The sequence below is a fragment of the Lutra lutra genome, chromosome 14 (genome assembly GCF_902655055.1).
Source record: "Lutra lutra chromosome 14, mLutLut1.2, whole genome shotgun sequence".
Classification (NCBI taxonomy): Eukaryota; Metazoa; Chordata; class Mammalia; order Carnivora; family Mustelidae; genus Lutra; species Lutra lutra.
Window position 1 is genome coordinate 32,708,235 of NC_062291.1, and position 23,630 is coordinate 32,731,864.

The 23,630-nt window shown below is 52.8% G+C and overlaps 1 protein-coding gene across 5 annotated transcripts in view; it reads left to right on the forward strand.

Moving 5' to 3' along the window:
* The window catches only part of PALD1 (phosphatase domain containing paladin 1), an 87,534-nt gene that overhangs the window by 34,029 nt on the left and 29,875 nt on the right, over positions 1–23,630 (forward strand). For 3 of the 5 annotated variants that reach the window (XM_047702637.1, XM_047702638.1, XM_047702636.1), the window contains exons 2-3: positions 19,575–19,788; positions 22,350–22,452. In XM_047702637.1, coding sequence (XP_047558593.1) covers positions 19,604–19,788; positions 22,350–22,452 — 288 coding nt within the window. In that variant the 5' untranslated portion in view covers positions 19,575–19,603. Of the gene's footprint in view, positions 1–5,992; positions 6,005–17,407; positions 17,609–19,574; positions 19,789–22,349; positions 22,453–23,630 lie in introns of those variants that run through there. The other 2 variants (XM_047702640.1, XM_047702639.1) reach the window with 2 other exon arrangements.

Here is a 23,630-nt window from a genome sequence, read left to right on the forward strand (position 1 = left end):
CTCTGTGACTTTGACTACTCTAGGTCCCTCGTGTCAGTGGAATCATACAGTGTTTGTCCTTTCATGTCTGGCTCATTTAAACATTTAGCCTAATACCTTCAAGGTTCATCTATGCTGTAGCTTTTGTCAGAATTTCATTCCTTTTTTGAAGTTGTAATTGTTCTTTTGAGCTTATTTTATTTTTATTTATTTTATTTTATTTGTTAAAAAATAATTTTATTTGAGTGAGAGAGATCATGAGCTTCAGGGAGGGGATGTGGGACTCGATCCCAGAACCCTGGGATCATGACCTGAGCTGAAGGCAGACAGTTAACGTACTGAGTCACCCAGGCGCCCCTGAGATTATTTTAAATGTACCTCAGATCTTCAGGATTGAGTGAGGGTGTTAACTTGATGGTGGGAGTGGGAAATAGAGAATGTTTATTCACATTTACTAGGAGAACAGTCCTTTCCCTGTGTTGTCTCATGTAATCCTCACCACATCCTTATGAAGTAGGTTCCAATATTATCCTCATTTTACAGATAAAGGGATTCTGCTCAGAGAAGTTCAGTGACTAGACCAAGGTCACACAGCAAGTCATCGGTCCGCCAGAATTGGCCGTCAGTCTGTGCTGCACAGTCCGTGCTCCTCAGTCCCACCCCTATTTGCAGTGTCCAGGCCAGGCTCAGAATTTTTCCTTGAATCCTTGTCTGTCACCTCTTCCCAGCTGAGTGTGGAGATGATTGGTGCTGGCTGGTGCCGAGGAGACAGTGGCAGGCGGCCCCTCCTCCCTGGCTGGGTCCCCGTTCCTGTGCCCCAGCTTCTGTTGAAAGCCCCTTTATGAAGCAGCCTCCCTGGGCTTGGCAGTGATCTTCAGGGATGGGGTCCTCAGTGCCTCCGGCCCATGGCTGGCAGAGGCCTCTGGGTCCAGGGTGGCTGACGGCAGGATGTCACTCTTGGCAGAACTTTCCCTGAACAAACAGCTACCAGGAGCTTCTGGATCAAGAGGATAGATAAACAGGAAGAGGGAGAAACTTCAAAATATTTTTCTTCCCCTGCTGTGCCCTGGTGTTTTCTCCCTGCCCTTCCCTTGGTCACCCGAGGTTTGAGGTGGTGGATCTTTTCCCTGGCCAGAAGCTGCCCAGAGGCCTGGAGAGTCACAGCAGGCATGTTTTAGGTTTTCAAGTTTAGTTTTGCCTGATGGGCTGGGATCAGCCTGGGCGTCCAATGTGTACCTTGGCACTCTTGGTACTACGGATTTCTTTCCTTCTCTGTTACAGAGAAACCCAAAGTAGTTGGAGATGCTGGGTGGCGGTGGTGGTGGGGGTGAGGTCTCCTGAGCTTTGGGCCCCAGAGTAATAGTCTTTGATCAAGTGGTCCCTCCATGTGTTGCCTCTTCCATGCAGCCCTCTTTGGTTAACACAGGGCATCATCATACAGCTCTGCTATTGCTGCAGTCTATGCAATAGTCACCCCACAAAGCAACATCCTGACTCTTTGGCACAGTTCCCGAGACAGCTGGGGTTCAGCCCAACCCCACCCTGTCCTGTATTCTGGCCTCACAAGTACCTTACTACTTCTAGAAGCCTCTGTACAGTGCCATGCATTTCTTTTTCCATGCTGTATCCTCCATGCGGGATGCCTTTCTTGTCTCTCAAATGTTCCTCCTCTTTTAAGGCCCAGTTCAGTGGTCTCCTCTTCCAGGAAGCCTTCCCTGAGTTCCTGACCCTGAATTACCATTTGTGCAGCTCAGTGTAGAGGAAAAGGTCCTGGAGTCCTTGCCTTGTGGTCAGCCCTCTGAGCCTTGGTTTACTTATCTGTGGATTGGGGATAATAGGAGTGGGGAGAGGAGAAAGCCTGATTCTCTTGCCCTGGCTTTTGTGGAGTTGGCTAGAGCCCAGGGGAGAATGGCCCTCTCAGGGTTAACTCCCAGCCATGCTAGGGACGGAAGCAAGGGCGACAGAGTGTGAAATGAAGTCACTTCCCTGCTGGGGGGTCTGCCATGTGCCTGGCCTTCTGCAATAAATCCTGTTTCCTCCTTTGGCCTCCCTGTGCCCACCCACTCCTGGCTCCCATGACCCTGAAGGTCCCCAGCAGGTGGGGCTCCCTGTGGAATGTTGGCATGTCCTTCATCCGGTGAGGTCACTTCCTGTCTGGATCAGCCACCCACCTTTCCTGCCTTGGCCTTCCACGTGGAGGTTTCATGGGGATGATGGGTGTGGGTTTCAAGGGAGGCTACCTGAGGTCAAGTCCAGTGTCCAGCCTGCGCTGTACGCTGGGAGCACGGATGGCCAGAAGGGCTCTGTGTGTGTCCCCGGGGCTGTCACTCGGCCTCCTGGGCCCCCATTTCTTCCTCTGTGGAACCTGGGGGAGCCTGTATATTTCATACGCTCTGGGCACTGACTAGGTCAGACTAGGGCATCCATGACCTCATTTAACCCTTTCTCCGCCACAGGGAAACTGAAGCCCAGGAGCTAACCCAGGCCTCTCTGTTTGTGGGGGGCAGGACTGGGGTCTACCCAAGTCTTGCTGTTTCTGAGATCCTAATGATTTCCACGGGAAGGTGTTTAGCTTTCCATCACTGGCAACTCAGGAACACCCCGTCCTCCGAGCTTTCCCTGTGGGGTCAGGCGCTCTTTGGGCCATAAGGTGGTTAAAGAGCCAGCGTTGTTGCTGGGAGCGGCCGGACTGGTTCTGTGGTTTTTACCCTCTGTTTTCTATCAATCGCTATGTTCGTCACAGCAATGTCAGAGAGCGCCTCTGGGGTGGCGCATTGGGTTAAGCGTCCAACTCTTGGTCTCGGCTCAAGTCATGATCTCAGGGTCTTGGGATCGGGCCCCGTGTCCGGCTCCCTGCTCAATAGGGAGTCTGACTCTCTCTCTCTCTCTCTGTCCCTCCCCATCAGGGTGTGCGCCTGCTCGCTCTCTCTCTCTCTCTCTCTCTCTCTCTCTCAAATAAATAAATCTTAAAAAAAGGGAAATATCAGAGAACACAAAGATACACAGGAAGATTAGAAGAGCCATCTGTGACCCCACTTTCCAGTGATAACCACACTTCACATGCATGTTTTGAGATTTATTCTTCCAGAAGCTTTTCCTATGTGTATGTATGTGTGCGCCCACGTGTATATATACTGTGTCTTTTTTTGGTAACTAAACACACAATAGATATTTTCCTATATGAGTCAATAAACTGTTACTTCTTGCTTTTGAAACTTTTAAGTTGGAGTTTCACGGGGTTGGGGAGGGCAGAAAAGCCAGCACATCACAGGTACACACCCTGATGATTAATTATTCAAAATGAGCACAGCCTTCATGGCCTCCCCCAGGCCAAGGAACGGAAGGGCTCCAGCACCCCAGATCCCTGCACTTGTCACTGTCCCCTCCTTCCTGCTCCAAATGGGACGTCTTGTCCGACTTCTACCACCACGGATTAGTTTGGCCTGTGTTTGAGTTTTAGAGGAACGGAGTCAGACAGACTGTGTTTCTGTTGGCTTCTTTCCCTCCATGTTCTGTTAAGTGACAGTCATCTGACACTCTGACCATTTTAATGACCACACAATGACGTCCGCCACACAGCGGACTTTGACCACGTTTGATGTGAAAGATGTTTTCAGGCTTTGGCTAAACTAAGCTAAGCTATGTTGAACATTTTTGCGGCCATATCTCTGATGATTTCCTTTGAATCAACTGATAGGAAAACTGTAGGATCAAAGGGTTGCGTGTTGTTAAGGTATTTAAGAATTATTGCCAGATTGGCCTCTAGGGAGTTGTGCAAGGTGCATCCTGCCAGGTGTTTTGGGGGGAGCCTGTCCCTGGCACCCACGTGGACGCTGGGTGTTTTCATGCTCTTGTATCTGTGATGCCATGAGAGGCAAGGTGGGGCATTTCATACTTTCCAGTTTTTATTTTTATTTTTTTAGATTTTTAAAAAATTCATTGGACAGAGAGAGACACAGCGAGAGAGGAAACACAAGCAGGGGGTGTGGGAGAGCAAAGAGCTCGATGTGGGGCTTGGTCCCAGGGTCCTGGGATCATGACATGAGCCAAAGGCAGACACTGAATGACTGAGCCACCCAGGTACCCTGCTTTCCAGTTTTTAAAATACAAGTTAGGTTGAGTGTCTTTTTCTCACATTTATTGTCCATTTGTATTTCTTGGTTGGGTTTTTTGGGTTTTTTTGGGTGTGTTATACTCTCAAGGTATACTTGTTTTTCTGCTTGAGAAGAGCTGTATTGAATATGATTAATAATAACAAAAATATCTTCATCCAGTTTACCATTTGCCTTTTAGGGGTGTGTGTGTGTGTGTGTGTGTGTTGGTTAAAAGCTGACCATTTTTTTTAATGTAGTCTGATCTACTGATGTTGAACTGTATGTCTTCCTAGCATTTTGTATAGGAAGTTCTTTTCTGTCCCGAATTCTCTTCTGTCACTAATGTGGTATCCTTTCTAGTATGTCATTGTTCATCCTTTGGCACTCCCTTCAGGAGCATGATGTTAGAGGAGGATGATATGCCCTTGGAAGCTTTCTGCCACCTGCGTGCCCTTGGGCGGTTACCCAGACTCTCTGTGCCTCAGGATCTGTACCTGCAAGGTGGGACAGATGCTAGTACATGTTAACCAAGGGTTTGTGGTGTTAAATCACAGCTATTTGCAAACTTTTTAGCTTCAGACCTCCTTCTTTTATAGTCTTAAAAATTAAAGACTCCAAAGAACTTCTGTTTATGTGGGTTGTATACAGAAATTGATATTTACTATATGAGAAATTAAAACTGAATATATTTAAAAACATACATGTATAAGTTTATTTAAAAATAATAACAAACCCATTATATGTTAACATAGATAAGGTGTTTTTAATTTTTTTCCCCTGAAACCTGAACTGTGTTTTCCAAAACAAAATACAATGCGAAGAGTGACATTGCACTCTTTTGCAGTTTGTAAATCACTTTAAAGATTAAAAATTTTTTTTTAAGTAATCTGTACACTCAACGTGGGGCTCAAACTCATGACCCGAGATCAAGGGTCGCATGCTCTACTGACTGAGCCAGCCAGACCCCCTCTGCAGATCACTTTCTTGTCTGGTTTAGTAACAGACATGGATTCTCATATCTGCTCCTGTATTCAGCTCTTGTGATATGTTGTTTTGATTGATGCGTATGAAGAAAATCCAGCCTCACACAGATAAGTGGTTGGAAAAGGGAAAGATATTTTATTAGCCTCTGGATATTTTCTTCTGAGACCCCATTAAAATTCAACATGTGATAGTTTCTTAAAGGTCATTTGAAATGTAGAATCTGCAACCCTGTTAATGAATTTTTCATATTTTGTTATGCTAAGATCCATTGGATTGTCTTGAGAATGGATTTTTGACACAGGTATGATTGTGTCACATCACATATTGGTCATTGGGAAAATACTGGCTCACGGAGTTATACAGATCTTCTCAATGTGGACACATTTCATTTCAGTGACGTCCGCAAATTATGTATGTTAGTATCATCCCCTGTAGCATTGCGAAGTCTTTGTGTTTTGGGATGCTGTCAGACTCATGATGGCTGATGCAAGTTTTCCAAAATTCAGTTGTTTCCCTTAAAGCTCCAACTTGATCCTTGGCAACAATGATCCTTGAAAGGGCAGGCTCACTTTGTTCAGTTTTGAGACAATCTTTGCCAGATACCCAATTGTGAGTGGCCGGCGTTTGTCTGTCTGTTGGCCGTTCTTTCTGTGAACGCAGAGGCTGGTTAGGCTGACCGCTCGGACAGGCTCACAGGTACCTCTCCCCCAGACACCCGTTGTGTCCCCACAGCAGCCCAGGTACACATTCTGTCATCACACAGAATAGTAAACAGTTGTATATGTACTTAAGCCCTGGGCTTCAGTGAAATTAGTTTTACTGCTTCATTAGACTTTTAAAAAAAAAAATATTTTATTTTTGAGTAAACTCTACACCCAGCGTGGGGCTCGAACCCATAATCCCAAGATCAAGAGTTGCATGCTCCATTCATTCATTGAGCCAGCCAGGTGCCCCTCATCAATGACCTTCTTAGGTGACACGGGCATATTTTGTCACTGTGACTGACGGGTGGCCTGGTTGGGGGCCAGCACTATCCCTCCTGCTGAGTCTCACCCTTGGCTTCTGCACCATCAGCGTCCTCACTCATGGTGAGAAGGCGATGGTACTTGGTACTGTCCTGAGACTAGTCTTGACCTTGCGGGCACCCGGAAGGCATTGGGGACTCGGGCTCTCCAGAGCATGCGGTGGGAGCTGTGGGTAAGGTGGCAAGGGAATGGCCTCCGCGCAGGGCCTGGGATTCTCTTGGGCTTCAGGCCGTCTTGCCCGCTGCCACAGTTATCCTCCCCCCCCGCCCCCGCTAACAATCCGCAGAGCGCACCTTGGGGTGGGGGGTGGGGATGTAAGCCACTGGGCGTAGTTCATCACTTGTGATTTCACATCCTGCTGAAGCTGCTGATGTGTTCAGTCCTTGGGAGTGGGTGAGGAGTCCAGGGGACGCTTAGGTGCCCCCTTCTTCTTGTTCCTCTGGGAGGCAAGGAGAGCGTGAGTCAACAGGAGAGACGCAGGGGTCTCAGCCCGGCAGTTCTCCTGCAGGGGTGGGGTCTGTTTCTCAGATGGGCTCTCAGAGTCAACCTCCCCCGTTCCTGGCCTGAAGGGGCCTCCACAGCCTCTGACCTTCATGTTCCTTCCTTATTAACCTTCTCTGCCATGTGGGACGCAGGAGTCCTCGTCCTTCCCCAGGCTCCATTTTCTTATGCTGGTTCAAACAGGCATGCATTTACAGAGCGCCTGCTGTGTGCTGGGCCCTGGGCTAAAACCCACCTGTGCTGTCTCATTTGTGCTCAAAATATGCCTCCTACGGAGCTGATCTTTCTTTGTTGTTCTTTAGAAATCTGTCCAGTTTTGTTCATTTAAGTGGCTGCTTTGTGCCAGGCACTGGGGTACTGTCGAAGGCCAGCCCCGACCCGGCCTGGTGGGCTCCTGGAGGCCACGGCCATGTGGGACATGGCTTGGGGGACATGAAGGAGGGTCCCTGGATCAGGGGCTGGGGGTCAGCTAGGCAGGGGGAGCAGGTGGGGCAGGAAGCTACGGTGTGAATGAGCATGAGGCAGGTGCGTAGCTTTCAACCTCGTTTGCCCCTCAGCCCAACCCGCTGGTGTGTGTGCCATCGCTCAGAGGATAAGTGGGTGGCATTGGCGTCTTGGAGAGCTGGCCTCGCCATGGGTTATAGTACGAATTTCCAGGGGCATAGTTTCTACCTTACGTAGATTCTAGAACACCCCGGCCCAACCCCCACTCCAATAAGATGCACCTCGGCTTTCTTATTAGTTTTGATTATGTTAATTATTTGCAAAGCCCCGTTGACATGTCTGTGCCAGGGACTGTAAGAATATCACTTTGGCTAGAGTTTGGAGAACAAGGCTGGGAGCTGGGGGCACGAGGCTGGAAGGGGAGGCTGGGTCTGCCTGGTGGAAGTTGTGGATTGCTGTGTAGTTCCTCCTCGAGTCTGAACTGAAGTCTTGTAGGCTGCTGATCTGTCTCCTCCGCTTGGCATGCTTCCTACTGTGGGGCAGGAGAGCTCCTCCTGGTCAAGGTCTTTCCCAGCCCTGGATGGACGTGCTTGGGGAGGCAGGTGGGCAGGTGAGGGGTCAGAGATGCCCCGGGGCCTCACCCTGCTGTCCACTGTCTCTGTGACTGTGGCCGGTTGTCTGGCCCACTCTGGACCTCAGTGTCCTCTTCTATAAAATGAGAGGAACAGAATGGGGACTTGAAGGTGCGTCTGACTCTGACTCTGAGATCCGTGTTGGTGTACAAGGTGGATTTACACTCTGTGTGTTTGTATGTGTCTGTTAGGAGCAACAAGGCCCCTGCCCTCAGTGCAGACCTGAGGGTTTTGCCCTCCCCTCCCCCGCCCCCAGCTGTCCCCAGCCCCATGCTAGGGGACCCTGCAGCATGGTGACTTCCGTCACGTTTGTTCTGCCGCCCAGGCAGATGTTTCCGGCAGCTGGCCACTCACCCTCCTGCCCTATTTTTAGCTCCATTGTTACCCGCCCCAGGCATCTGGCTGCCTGGGGTGCACATGACAGGCCCTGGCCCTGGAAGGGGTCCTCTTCTCTGGGTCCAGCTTGTTCCCTGCCTTCCAAGGGGTCCCTGGTTTAAGTTTCCCATTGTCTCCTGGGAAAGTGAGGGTGGCATCAGGGGAAATGGGAGAGGGTGGGAGGATGATGCGGTGAAAAGAGCCCCAGCTGTGGAATCAGAGGCCTGGTTCTGTTGTTTTGTCGTGTAGTGAATCTGAGGCCTCAGTATTCCCATCTGCTGAATGGCACAGTGGCCGGCGCATCTGCCTTTCTCAGAGGATTGTTCTGAAGTGGAAATGAGGTTGTGAATGTGAAATTTATTTAGGAAAATCATCTTTGGAACCAACAGCTGTGGTGGGTTCGGCTTTGTAGGGGCCCTGGAGGAGCACTGGATCCAGAGCGGGGAGATGGGGCATGTGTTTACTAGACACCAGGGTGGGGAGCTCAGCCTGGGTCGCATGGTACTCAGGCTGCACTCTGGAAGGAAGAGGGGGCATTGCCACCGGGCGTTGGTGGAAGGCGTGAGGGGATGTGGGTGCAGATGTCTGAGGACAGGCGCGTGGGGGCAGGGAAGGGCTGGATGTGTCCTGGGAGGCCCAAGAGGGAGGGGGCTTGGAGCATCTCTGGCCCTGTAGGTCTGGACCTCTTCCTCCCTAGAGAAGCTGTGTGGTGGGGTTGGGGACGGGAGGTTCTGTATTGCCCTTCCTGAGCTGGCCACTAGCTTAGTGGTGTATTGCACAGTGAGCTGTGTTGCACACTGGACTTTCATCAAGGACTGAAAGGGCTCAGCTGCTAAAAGCTGGAAAGCCTTCCATCCCGCCCAGCCCCCTCACTTTGCAGATGGCAATGAAATGTGGCCCAGAGAGGGCTGTGCTTAACTTGAGACCTCTTGGAAAGTCCGGGCTGGAGAGGAACGTCTCCTGGGGCTTTTGCTGCCCTATACCATAGAGACCGGGGTTTGCCAGGAAGGTTGGGGATGTGGAGGGTAATAGGGGGTGCTGAGGGTGGGAAGGGAGGGGTCTTGAATGCTGGGCAAGAGAGTCTAGACTGAAAGCCACAGAAGTAGAAGGATGGGGACAGACCCCAGAATTGGGTCATGGATTTTCACAGTTCCTTAAAAGCAGGCCTCAGGCCCCCATGATGTTACTGGAGGTCAGAAGTGGGGGTCCATCCTGAGGTCTCACTGGCCGCTTGGGCCCAGTCCCTGGAAGTGGCCAGGCAAGTATCAGCAGGCCCAGAGACCTGGGTGGGGTCCTAGGAAACTCTAGATTTCTACTGACCCTGAGATGCCCAGATGGCCAGCTGCTCGGAGCTCAGCCGGTGAGCATGTCCTCCTTAACCCTGTTCTCCCCAGGGTCTTTCCCACTGGGGTTTTGCCTCTCCTTTCCCCCAATCCCCGGTGCATGGAACCTGGACACGGTCGGTGCCTCAGTCTCTTCCAGGAGCAGGATGACTGCCCTCCCAGAGCCTACTGGGTCCCCCCATAGGGAGTATGACGTCCCCCTCCTCTCACTCCTTCCTGAAAAATCCAACAGGCAGGGACCCTCCCATCCAGATAACACCTTCCTTTTTTCCAGAACAGCCCAGGAGGGCCACAGAGAGACTGCAGATGGAGAGACACCTGTAGTCTCTCTCTGCCTTTTCGGAGTAATGGTGGCCAAGCCTCCATCTATAGCATGGAACAAACATTTAGCTGCTTGGAACTTTCCAGATCTCTGTGGCTGACTTGGGGAGAGCTGCTGCCCCGCACTGTCTGGCAGTCATTGGTGCTCTGATGGTCTTTCGTGTGTGTTTCCTCAGTGACCCTGGGGGCCCTGGTGGCCAGAGACAATGTCTTCTGTATCCTGTAAACCCCCATGCCCCAGCACTGGCTGGGTTCACAGGATCTTGGTGTTGCTCTACCTGACTGTCACAAGCCAGGAAACTTGACATTCTCCTGTGAGAGGGGAAAGAAGTACGTTCTGTCTTGTTGCATGTGGCGTGTGGTCACTGAGGGTCAAACCTAAAAATACTGGAGCGAATTAGTCAGGATTAGGTTTGGCTGCGAGTAACAGGACAAGCCACATAACAGTGGTTTACACAAGATGGAAGTTTATTTCTATGTCCTGTCCAAACCCAGAGCTTTGCAGCCCACCCCTGGGGTGGCAGTTCCAGGCCGTGGATTCCTTGGGAAACTTGACCGCTCCCATTCCGAGGGTGTGGCTTCACGTGCTCGTGGTTCAGGATGGCTGGGAAATGTCAGGCATCGCATCTGTGTTCCAGACAGCAGGATGGAGGAAGAGAGGAAAAGGGGCCCTAGGGAAGATTCTGGAACTTGCCGCATGACACGGCCTCTAGTGTTCCATTAACTGGGACTGGTCATGGGTACCTGCAGGGGACATGGGGAGTGGGCTCCTGCCCGTCATCTGGCTTGTTTAATGGGTGGAGGCATTGTGGGTATTTTGGTCAAGCCTGAGGATGCCACCAGGCTGAGAAGTGGGATCAGGACTTCCGGGGCTGTGGAGTCTCCCCCAGGGACATTCCCCACAGGGAGGTCAGTCTTGGGACCAGAAAGCCCCATGCCCCAGGGCCAGCAAGAGGGAGCAGAGATGCTCTCTGGGGGTCAGAGGCAGCCCAGTAGGAACGGTCAGAACAAAGGATGTGGGCCAGCCTCTCCTGAGGGGGTCAGAGTCTGCCCGGGAAGTGTGGCCTGTGTCTGGGCTGCTGGGACCCGAGGCAGAGGACAAGCTCCCTCACAGGTTGGTGGCCAGGAGGCCAGGGGACTCACAGACTTGGACTCATGGAGGGGCTGCAGGAGCTGTGACAGAGGTGGACGGGATGCCACAAACGCAGGGCTCCCCCAGGGAGCAGGCTGGGAGGTCAGGGAGGGCTCCAGGGCCCTGTACCTGCACCCCACTTCAAGAGAAACCAGAGATCTACACTTCTGTTCAAAACCCCTTGATTTCCAAGTACTGGCAGCTAATTAGAGTGGAAAATTGCAAACCCGCAGGGATCAAGCCAGTGGCACACAGGACTGCTTTCTGCCTGCGGACGACGACCTCTACCCTCTAGACCAGATGCTTCCTGAGTCTTCAAGGGGGAGGACTTGGGGGGATGTGTGGAAGACTCGCTTCTTGTGAGACAGCTTGACTTTTTAAAAATTTCATTTAAAAAATGTTTTCATCCCCAGTTTTGTATTTGGAAAACTTTTAAGCCTACAAAAGGGAGGGGAGTACTGTTAGTGAGTTAGTGTCTGTCCTCGCTGTGGCTGATGTTTGCTCTGTTTGCTTGTGCTCTCTGTCTCTGTCTCTGTCTCTCTATCTCTGTCTCTCAGCCACCTAAAAGTGACAGACACCAAGGTGCTTCATCTCTGGACCCTTCAGCCTGGGTCTCCCGGGAGCACAATATCCACAATATCATCACACCTAAGGAATTAACTTATTTATTCCAACATGCCATCCATATTCAAAATTTCCCATTTGTCCGCAGAATGTTCCTTATAATCTTTCCCCCTTCTAATCCAGGTTCCTGTAGAGACAGAGCTTTATGTCAGGCAGAGTTGACCTACAGGGGAGGTTCAGAGGTGGGAGGGCTCCCCAGGCTAAGAGGCAGGAGGCTAGGGGTGCCAAAAAGGACCCTTTTCCTTTCCGAGGGTCCCAGATTCCTCAGAGCTGACGGGAGACCGTTCTCCGTCCGCTGGCTGTTAGGGGAGCCAGGAGGGAGGCTAGCCCTCCCCCTGCAGTGTCTCCCAGCTTGGGCGCTCTCTTGGCAGTGGGACCTGCTGTCATTTGCGGGTCTCCCACTGGCCACAGCTCCTCAGCTACTCAGTCACTCTGCCCAGTCTGCCCACTCCTGGCTCCAAGCCCACCCCATACTGTCATCTCAGGGGGTGACAAGGTTGATTCCTCCCTGCCGGAACTGGGACCCTTGAAGGCTAGCCTGGAACTCCAGGCCCATCCCGCAGCGGCTGTCCACTTGCTGCATACTGGGGAATGTTTCCAAACATTCTTCCACCTCTGGTTTTAACTTGTAGATCTTTTTTTTTTTCCAGTTTAGAAAAAAGTGGAAACATTTCAGAAACATACAGTGTAGCAGATGAGGGAGGTCTCCTGCCATCCCAGACCCCTGGTAGCTTTGCTTTATATGCTGATCTGCTGGTTTTCAAAAGAAGGAGGCTGAGGGCTGGAGGTGGTGGAGGGTTAGGTCTGGGTGACGCTCAGAGACGTGAGGCCATGTCCCACACAGCCGAAGCCACGTGACTCTGCCTCCCCTGAGCTGCGGAGCCTGGGGAAATTCCTGTTGTTGGCCTGCTTCCCTGTGGCCTCTTCTGTAAAGTGGGGGAGTCACAAACTCTCTGTCTCACCTGGTTTTGAGGTGGTTGACATTAGCAAAGCCAAAAAACTCACAAAGATATGAAAAATCCCACCAGGCTGTATGAGTGCTGTGATTATTATGGGAACGTGGATGGCAAGGGGCAGTGGCCACTGGAGGTGGCGGGGGGACAAAGACACAGAGCTGGGGGAGCACAGTGGGTGGTGCAGGGGCACCCATGTGAGGAGCCGTGACCTTTGTCCCACTCTGAACCATTACAAATAATTATACTTTAATTCCACGTTCCCAAAGTAATCCTGTTCGTCCTCGGAAATTGAGAAGGGATGGATAAGCCAAAGGAAAGTAGATAACGTCACGTGGTGCCCCACTCAGGAGTAAGTAAACATCCTTCCTATCTTTTGTGCCTCCTTGTTGTGGGGTGCCGCCCTTGTTCCCATCAGCTCGAGCCAGGCAGGGTGGGGAGATAACGAGATGGAGCCGATTTGTTCCGTCATTATGTGTGCAGCCCCTCCCCTGAGCCAGGCAGCAGACGGAGCCAGGAAGGACGCAGGATGGCCCCTGCCAGGAAGAGCGTGCTGTGGAAGGGAATGGAGTGTTCCATCTTGCAATGATCACAATGGGCTGCGGGTGTTGAGAGGTGGGGTGGAGGGGTGGGTGGTGGGTGTGTCATCAGGGAGGGCTTCCTGGAGGCACTGGGCTTTAACCTCAAGGGGTGGGTGGAATGTGGGAGGGTGGGGGGAGGAGGGCAGTCCAGGTAAGAGCAGGATGGTGTGGGAGCGGCTTCTTCCTCACGCTCTTGAGAAGGACTGAGACCTGCTCCTTGGTGCCAGCTGCCCGCTCCTCTGAAGCCTAGAAGCTTCAGGTGCCTGATGCTGGTCATATGCTCATCTCATAAATATTTCCTGAGCATCTGCCGGGTGCTGTCCTGGTGCTAGGGCTGCGATGTGGACCAGTCAGGCACTGTCCCGGCTTGGAGAGGGACGGGAGGAGGCTGAGGGGTTCCCATAACCCTATCAGTGAGGCAACTGGGAAATAAAAGGGCTTGTGGATGGACAGAGACTGGTGTGGGGTGCTGTGGGCAGACAGCGTCCCCAGAGGCTCAGAGAGGCCTCCCTGAGGAGGGACATTTGAGCCACAAGCACAGGAATGGGTGGCCATGTGAACAAGCTGAAGAACGTTCCAGGCAGAGGGTGCTAGGTGTGCACCCTCATGAGGAGGAGTGGGCTGGGGGTGCTGGAAGAAGGAGGGGCCTGTGGCCAGGACCAGCGGTGAGTGAGGTCAGAGGGGCGGGGCTGGATGTCCCAGTGTGACCAGATTCAGGGTTTTACAGGATCCTCTGGCTGCTGCACGGAGGATGGATTGTTGGGGGACAGGAGCAGAGGACAGGAGCTGGTGGTCTGGACTGGGTGGTGGCAGAGGTGGAAGGGAGCGGGAGGGGGCAAACCTGTTCTTCTGTGGGGAGAGTCCCAGAGTGGGCAGAGGACTTGCCCAAGGTCATGCAGAGCAGGGCTCTCTGGGTTCGTGGTGATGGCCAGGAGCAGATGGGAACCTCCCTAAGTGAGCTGCTGGATCGAATGGAAGGGGAAGTTAGACCTGTGTGTTATACCCGCTCTGCCCTGTCACTGGCTTGGGATGGGAGCCAGCGGACTGCTGAGCCCACCGATTCCTTCCAACCATTCCTTTCATAGGCCTTGTCTGTGTGAGGCCCCTGGCCCCATGAGGGAGGTTCCGATCCAGCAGTGGCCAGGAGGGGATGGGGGAAGGGGTGGTGGAGAGAGAAGTGCATGAGGTTGGGGCCCTCGGGAGGGGAAAGGGACTGTAGACTCCCCCCGCCCCCCAAATGCAGGGTGACCACACACCCTGATTTGGCTAGTTACACACTCATGCGTTATCTGCTCAACACCATCTCCTGTGCTCCTGACACAGTCTTCCCCTTTGCTCAGGCTGGAGGGAGCCATGGCTCAGCCAGGGAGCCTGGGCATGGGAGGCAGGAGCTCTGGCTTTCAGTTCTGTCCTTATGACTTGGAGCACCCCGAGTTCCCTCACTGGGCCTCTGTTTCTTCATCTGTGGAGAGAGAGGGTTGGATTAGCTGACCTCTGGGGGCATAGCCTGCTCTGAAGCTGCTTTTGGGAGCCTTTGGTGACAGCTGGTTGTGTGGTTCTGGTAGTCACATCTTTCCTTGAGGTGGGATTAGGGATTTTGTAAGAGGGTCTGGGTCCATCCCAGTAGGCAGGGAGGGAGGACAAAGGAACGGGCTGGGGTCAGTAGCTGACGTGCAGCTTTCCACTTCAGTGCCAAACTCTGCTTTGGAAAAGCCTGCAGGGTTTGCCAAACCTGGAGGTCATGGCTGCTGCATTGGGACAGGGACAAAGAAGGTGAGGACTTGTGAGCTTTGGGTTGCAGACGGGGAAACTGAGACCAGAGTGGGGACGATTCAGTTCTACCGAGAACCAAATGAAAAGAAACAGACTTAAACTCATGTTGGTGTTTTGGGCTGAGGCCTGAAAAGTCTGCACTTGAACCTCTTGCCTGGCCTCCCTGCTTCAGCACTTCCTTGGCTTGAATGCTGCCATTGACGAGAATCTCATCACTCTGCAGCCTGGGCATTTGTACTGTAACATCAGGCAGTTAGTTGATGAGCTGGAGCTCATGTTCCAGCTCCTAACATTGAGTTGTTCCTGGGAAAACAAGGTCACCTCTCTGCCACGGATTCCAGAGGGCGGTTTCTTTTCTCTCCGGAATGACTGCGTGTGGAGGCAGGCGGATGCATGTCCTCGTGGGGGAATTCCTCAGACACCGTGAGAGCTGTGGTCCAGATGATTCTGTGGCTTCTTAGTCGCTGAGGGCTTCTGTGGGTGAAAGGGGGCCTGGAGTCCTCAATCCCACTGTGGGGAATTGTGTACCTCTCTCCCTCTCTGGGAGGCTGTGTCTGGGGTGCTGTGGCAGAGAATGGAGTGGATGAGTGGGGGTCCAAGAGGGAGGGAGGGAGGGTGTGGGGCATGCTCCAGCTCTCAGGGTCAGCTGTGAGGAGGCAGGAAGGCAAACTGGGAGGAGTGGCTGACAACTGCTGCTGTCCGCCATCCTCCTCTGAAAATGGACACAGTAAGGCCAGGACCTTTGGGCTTGTTGGATGCCACCCGCTCTGTCGGTGCTTTGAAGTGTTAACAAGTAGATGCAAAGGAGAAGGTGAAAGGGGACCTATGTTTGATGGAGAATATCCTTTTTTTTTTTTTTAAAGATTTATTTTATTTGGGGCGCCTGGGTGGCTCAGTGGGTTAAGCGTCTGCCTTTGGCTCAGGTCATGATCTCAGGGTCTTGGGATCGAGTTCTGCATCGGGCTCTCTGCTCAGCAGGAAGTCTGCTTCCCCTCTCTCTCTGCCTGCCTCTCTGCCTGCCTACTTGTGATCTCTCTCTGTCAAATAAATAAATAAATAATCTTTAAAAGAAAGATTTATTTTATTTATTTGAGAGCGAGAGAGAGAGCATGAGCAGGAGGAGGGGCAGAGGGAGAGGGAGAAGCAGGCTCGCCGCTGAGCAGGGAGCCCGGCGCAGGACTCAGTCCCAGGACCCTAAGACCATGACCTGAGCCGAAGGCAGACGCTTAACCCACTAAGCCACCCAGGCGCCCCTGGCAGAGAATATTCTTCCTTCAAATGAGGGTTTTCTTTCTTTCTTTCTTTCTTTCTTTTTTTTTTTTTTTTTTGGCCAAGAGCCCCTCTAGCAAGCTGGCAGAAACTCATGGACCCCCTTTCCAGAATGTTTTCAAGTGCACAGACTGTACGGGCTTACAGAGGAAGTAAGTTGTAGTCAGAGAGCTATGGAAACACTAGAAAACAAATCAGCGATGTAGTAATACACGCCATCCGTTATTGTTTTGTGAACTAGATCACCGATGAAGTAAAGTAAGGGAAACTTTTATTTTGTGAAGACACATCCGTGACCAGGCTGTTGTCGCTTAGCTCGGGTGGGGATGTTAAGTTAGAGTGTGCCTTGATGGGCACACATCTGCGTGGCAGACACCCAAGTCAGTGTGATTGTCCTTTCGGTCTCAGGCATTGAGAACCTGTTTGCAGATGGCACGGCTGCATCTTTTGGGCTTGCTGGGCATGGTGAGGATAGGTTTCATGCTGGGGTCCTCGGGAATCACCTGCTCGTAAGGTCACTTGTGAGAACCAGGGGGCTTAAGACTACCAGGCACACATTTGCCCAGAGTTGGCAAGTCAGGGCACTCCAGCACCTGTGGGCGGGGCCCAGGGTCCCTGTGGCTTTAAAGGAGGGATGATCGCGCGCTGAGTTTCCAGACACCTGCACTGTGCGGTGGGGTATAAACTGCCCGTGAGTTCCATGGCAACCACGTCCCAGGCTCTGTCACACAGTGGGGACAGCAGCCTTCACTCCTGATGGGATGAAGTTCTGGACTAGCATAATTGTTTATAAACCATCCAGGCTCCATGGAGCGGGTCTTTCAGTCCGCCCACACCCTGTCCTGCCCTCTGTTCTCCCCCCAGGCAAAAGTTTGAGCACTAGGGACCTCACTAACACACCCCCTGCCTTGCTGACCCCCTTCTCTGGTAGTGGGCAGTCGTGGCATGACCACTAGGACCACCAGTCATAGAAGCTAAATCCGTTTGGATCTGGAAAAGGCTTTTGGACCATGCCATCCCTGCTGTCGTTTTAGGGCTGGGGACATGAGGAAGTTACTTGGGGCCCTGCAGCCTAAGACCAGCAGGAGGAGGCCCCTGGGCTGGTGAGGTTCACTCCAGGCAGGGTGGAAAGAGGTTTCAGGAGGAGTTTTGCAGAGTGGGAGGCCTGGAGATCTGGGGCTTCACCCTCCTCTAGACGGTTTGGAAGCCAGTCAACTTTCAAAGGGTATTGTCCGTCCCCCAGCCCTGGAGCCTACAGCTGTGCACATGGATATTGTCTCCCCACGGCTCTGACGGGTCTCCAGCTGGGGCCTGTTGTCGCCTGTGGAGCCCATGAGAAAGGGGGGTGGTGGCTGGAGCTGGAGCTGTGGGGGTGTCAGCCACAGCTCGGCCCAGAGCGGGTAGCTGTGGGCACCTGCTGCCTCCTATAGGTCCTTCCCATGTACTGTCCCTCATGCCCTTGTCTGCGACAGCTACCTGTGCTCCTGTTCCTGGGGGAGACTCTTCCCAGCCATGCCTTCTCGGCCCAGGCTGCTGAGAAGGTCTGGAGAACTTCGGTGAGTGGCGTTGCCAAAGCAAGTGAAGTGGAAAGAACTTTCTGGCTCTCCTTTCGGCGGGCTGGGGCGCACTGCGGAGCCCCTCTTGCTCTCTGAGCAGCCTGTGCTTCTGTTTAGGAACAGAGAGGCTCATTCCGTCCACCTTTGGCAGAGATGGAGAGAGAGGGAAAGTGGGAGGGGGAAATCGGGCGGGGTGTGGTGGGGCTCTGACAAACACAAGGTGTGTGTGTTGACAGCCATGTCACACGGCTGCTGGGAGTTTTCAAGGATGACAGGGCAGGGCCGGAGGGAGAGAGGGAGCCCTTCCCAGACTGGAGAGGGACAGGACAGGTGGTGGTTTGGGAAGGTTTGAGGACGGGTGGATGAGTCTAGTCACTGTCTAGGCAGCTCTGGGGAGGGGGAGCCTGAGTGTTCAGGGCCTGGGGATGCTCAGCCTTCCCACTGACCTGCTGAGCCCCTGCCTCCGCCAACCACTTCCCCGAGGTGCTGCTGCTGGTTTCCAGAGGCCGGGGTGGGGGGAAACGTGGCTGGCTCCAGCAGACTGTCTGTACCATGTGGAGCAGCTCATCCGGGCTGAGGGGCTGACTGTGGGTGAGGGAGTCTGGCGTCTAGGGACCGCTTCCCGCGCCCTCCAGCAGCTCCTCGCCCATCTCTGGCCATTTCCCCAGACATTCTCTGATTTGTTCTCAGTATGCTTTAACTTTATTACCTAGTGTTCAGAGGAGAAAAAGCAAAAGGAGATTATACAAACGAACTCTCATCCCACTTGGTGATAACTTACATGAGCATCTTGACGTGTACCTGCCGGGGTTTTCTACTGATACATTTTCGTGAAGTAAACGGGATAGCAGCCTGTCCTCGCCTTACAACCCGCTCCTTCTGTGCCTGTGTCCTCGATGCCTTTCCAGTCCATCAGTGTGATATTTTCAATGGCTGTTGAACCTTTCACCTTTGAGATGCCTCTACTTTATTCAGCAGAGCTGCTGTTGTTGGCTGGAGGGGGTTCCCGGGGTTTGGCCATTGTAAGTGACACTTCCAGGAGCAACACATCCCGGAAGCCTGGTTTTTGTGGACATCCTTAAGTATTTCTCTGAGAGGAACCCCCCCTCCCCCTGGGAATCACCGCATCTAGCAGGGCGCCCAGCCTGCCTCGTGCACGTGCAGGGTGGAAGCTTTGGCTGTGATGGTGATACTGACGATGGCGTCAAGTTCAGGGGCCTGGCACTTTCACTGAACCCTGGGGTGTCCCCAGCCTCATTTTGTGATATTCATGATTAAACTGTCCTCCTGCATCCTGTTTGCATCCACATTCTCTCCCCCTCTTTTTTAAAGATCTATTTATTTTAGAGAGCGCACACGAGTGAGCGAGCGAGAGCATGAGCAGGGGCAGAGGCAGAGGGAGAGGAGAGAGAATCTCAAGCAGACTCCTGGTTGAGCACATAGCCCGACGCTGGGTTCAATCTCATGATCCTGAGATCATGACCTGAGCCGAAATCAAGGTGGACTCTTAATGGACTGAGTGCCCCCCCCCCGCCTATCTGCATTCTTCAGAGCCAAGCCTGACTTCCCTCTGCACCTGCCCCTGGTCTTCCCACTTCTCCCCACTCTGGGAGCCTGGCCTCCATGTGGCCTGACCCAGTCACTTAGAGCCCTAAGTCGTGACCTGGTGTGGAAGGTTAATTAACCCCTTCCTGATAGCCATCTTTTCGCCAGAGGAGTATAACCATAAGGGGTCAGGGACTGTGTCTTTATGTCCCTTTATGTCCATTACCCTCCCAGACCAGTAGTCAAGGGACAGGTACACAGTAGGCACTCAGTGAACAGGTGGGAGATAGCACACCTACCTTCTGTTTCCAGCTACAGGTTGAGTTGGCTCTTTCTGGGCCTCAGACTTGGGATCTGGGCAGTGGGGGTAGAGGAGGGCTAGGTCCCGGCCTGCCGTGAATTTTCTCACCCCTTCTGCTGCCACATGCCTTCTCATCCTGCAGGTCTGGGCTCCTGAGGCTGCCAGCAGACTATGGGCACCACAGCCAGCACAGCCCAGCAGACAGTTTCGGCGGGCGCCCCCTTTGAGGGTCTCCAGGGCGGCGGCACAATGGACGGTCAGCACTCGCTCAGTGTCCACTCCTTCCAGACCACGGGCATGCACAACAGTAAGGCCAAGTCCATCATCCCCAACAAAGTGGCCCCCGTCGTGATCACGTGAGTGGCGGCGGGATGGGGGTATGTGTGACTGTATCCCTGGAAGACATGGTTGGGGCAGATGCCCAGAGGAGTGGTGGCATAAAGCACTTAGTCTACAAACTGCTTTCACAGATGAAGATACTGAGACCCAGAGAGGTTAAGCAGTTTGTCTGGAGTAACACAGCAATCAAGTGGCTGAATGGGTCTCTGTTGTGGGTCTCTTAGCTCATGGCCACAGGGCAAGGAAGCATGGAGAAGGAGGAGTGGCTGGCGGGGGGACACCTTTTTGAAAATCATTTTTGGCCGAATATTTTCAAAGGGAGCTTACAGACTGAGATGAATAAAATTTAGATTTTTATTTTTCACACCTAGTAATTATGGTTCGAAACTGGGCTTAATACCAGGTTGTGAAAGAGCTGTGGGCTCGAAAAGCTGGAAGCTCTTGGTCACTTCTCTTAATTAGGTCCTTGAGGGGTTTTCCTGGAGGAGGCCTTGAGTGGGTTCTGGTACCATGTTTTGAGACACAAGGATACACCACTTGCATCCAGAGGAAGAGGATCCAGAAGGGGGCTCTGTGACCCTGTCTGCCCAGTGGCGTCAGTGAAGGAGTGGGTGCTGGGAGCCAGAGGACAGGAGGACAAGAGAGGCATGGGCTCTGTCTCCTGGTGAATTGGGAAGCCTCGGCTTCTGTTGAATCTGCCTCTGGGCCCCTCCAGCATGCGAGATATAGGACATAGTGAGCTAAGAATGAACTATGTTCCACACATAGAAGTTTGGCAGAGACCTAGCAGGTGGGACTTTCTGTGTAAGGAGATCTAAGGGGTGGGAATGGTAAATTGGCCTGCTGGCTTTGGGTCCTGACAGGAAAATTAGGATCCTAATCCACTACTGTGCTTGCGATAAGGGGAAGAGAAGAGACATTACAGACGAGAGACTTGATACGTAGTCTCTCTGCCGGAGGTGACACATGGAGGTTTGGCCCTTGAGGGCCGTGTTGGAGACACATGTCCTGGGCCTTGCTCTGTGACCTCGGGAAAATCCTTTTCCCTCTCTGGGTCTTGTTTTTCTTATCCGATCACATGGGGATGACGAGCAAAATACTTAACGAAGTGGTGTGGCTCAGAACAGTCTTGGGCCTGCCAGAGTGGGACTGTGTGCGCCTCCTGGATCCAGCATGAGCCCAACACCCCTGGGGTTGTAGTGTGTTTAGGGGGAAGGGACCTTAAAGATCACCCAACACAGGGCCTGGCAAACTGTATCCTGTGGGCCAAATGCCACCTAGCATCTGTTTTTGTAAATAAAATTTTATTGGAACACCGTCACTCCTATTCATTTACATACTGTCCGTGGACGCTTAACACTCGAATAGCAGAGTTGTAGTTGCAACAGAAACTATGGCTCGCAGGTCAAAATTATTTACTGTCCAGTTCTTGATATAAAAGGTTTGCTGACTCCTGATCTAATATGTTTTAGAGCAGGTGTGAAACTGGATCTAAATACATAAACCAAGCTTCTGGGGGTAGAGGGATTTGTTCACCACGTGGTGAGATGGAGGCCGAGCTGGGAGCAGGACCCTAAGTCTCTCGACTCCTCGAATAGTGCTCCCCTGCCCCACTCAGTCCCCTGCCCTGCCTTTCCTGGACGCAGTTCTTTAGTAAAGAGGAGCAGTGTCTTATTCACTGTTACAACCAGCACGGAAGCTTCTTGTATCTTGAGCAGACAGATCCATCCCAGCAGAAATCTGGTTTTATACCCGTGGGTTTTGCTTGAAACGGTCCCATGTAGAGGTAGCTCTGTGACTGGTAAAAATGATTATTTTAATAAACCCTTATTGTGCCCAAGGCTCTTGGCTGAGCACTTCCATTCAGCAGTGACTTGAGTTCTCACAGCGGCCCCAGAAGGTGAGAGTTACTGGAAAGGGAGCCACAGAGAGAGTGAGTAACTCCAAAACCACAACGTTGCTGAGCTGGGTTCATGCCCAGGTCATGCAACCCCAAAGCCTGTGTCCTGAGCCCCCTCACTGTGCCATGGGGTTGTTCTCAGAGACAATCTGATGGAAGGGTCCCCGGGGACCCAAGCAACCCTTGAATGGGAGGCCTTAAATAAGACCAGAGCTTCTCTCTGCATGAGAGTCCAGGACGCACGCCAGGCTGGAAATGGCCGCTCTGGGATCAGCCAGGCCCCTTCTCTCGTTTCCCCACCATCATCAGCACCTACTTCTCGCCATCACCTCTGAAGAGAAAGTAGAAGGCACCCACCTTCCCTTTAAGGGAATGGCCAGAAGTTGTTTGCATTACCACTTCTTCCCATATCCCATTGGTCGAAACTTAATCACATGACCATCCTATAGCTCCAAAGGAGGCTGGGAAATGTAGTTCTCTGCCGAATAATGGCCCAGTCAGAATTCCAGGGTTCTGTTGCTGAGGAAGAAGGGGAGAGTGGATACTGGGGACAGCAGGCTCTCTCTGGCACAGGTGGGTAGCTGCGTGGGTAGGCTGGCCCTGTTGTGGGGTCTGGTGAGGGTGGAGGCTACCTTGATCGCAAAGGTTTCCTACTTGGGCTCCATTGTGCCCTGACAGGTACAACTGCAAGGAAGAGTTCCAGATCCATGATGAACTGCTCAAGGCCCATTACACGCTGGGCCGGCTCTCAGACGCCACCCCTGAGCACTACCTGGTGCAGGTGAGGGCAGCCTGGCCCCTCCCTCCCCCTTGAGCCTCCCTCAGCCCCCTCTGGTCCTCCTTCCTCATGGGGTCCCTCCTCCTACTTTCCCCACTGACCCCTTCTCTGCTTCATGTCCTCACCCTGTCCTCTGGGGTCCTCACCCACTTCCTCTCACCCCCTGGTCTCCTGGGGCCGCACCCCCTGCCCTGTGGAGATCTCTGCTCGTCTCTTCTGGCAGGTCCCTTCCTGGCCCCAGCCTGCACACACCCTACCTTTGGAGCAGGAGGGAGAACAGAGTCAGGGGGGATCCTGAGCTGGGGGAATCTTCATTCCGTTCTCCACATTCCAGAACTTCTCTGGCTTAGCCGTCTTTCCCTTCCCATATCCTCTAGAAAGCCCCACATGCCCAGGTGACTTTCATTTTTCTTGTTCCCTGCTGTAGCCCCCTGCCCTAGAACAGTGCTCAGGCACCGTGCAGGTGCTCATGCTGATTAAACCGTGTTTGTTGAAAGAGTAGCTGGGATTTCCCGGTGTCTGGAAGAGCTGGTTCCATTTCTAATCTGTCAGGCAATGTGTGGGTCTTGTTGGAGGGGCATGGCCAGATGATGTCCGAGCTCCGTCGTGCCCAGGATTGAACTCGCCCGGTGCCTCTTGCTCTCACCCTTCTTTACCCTCATTGCATCCATTCATCCCCAGCTGCAGGGGAGAGAGCCCCGTCCATCCTCAGAGCTTCAGGACCTCAGGAAGGGCCTAGTGCACTTTTCCTCTAGCTGACTCCTGGGGCCCCAGCTGTGACTTCCTGCTTGAGCCCCTGCTCCAAGTCCTTCCTCAGGCCAAGGGAGACATTCGGCTTTTCCTGGAGAGCTTTGGGCCCCACCCTAAAGCCAAATCCTGCCCCTGGAGTGTTCTCTCTGTGTTCTCTTTCCTTAAGGCCTAGGTCCAATGCCGCCTCCTTCATGAAACTTTCTATGATTCCTCATCAGGAGGAGTTGTTTTTCCCTTTCCCATGCTAAAAGACACCCTCCTTGGGATCACAGATGGCCACATATTTTGTTTGTTTTTTCTAAAAACCTGCAGACAACTGGAAGACCCTGTCCCCTGCCCCTTCTATCTGCTCCCTGTCCTCTGGGGCCTGGGACAGAGCTCCAATAGAAGATGTCCCTGAGCCATCTGAGTAACCCCCTGTGGCTCTTCCC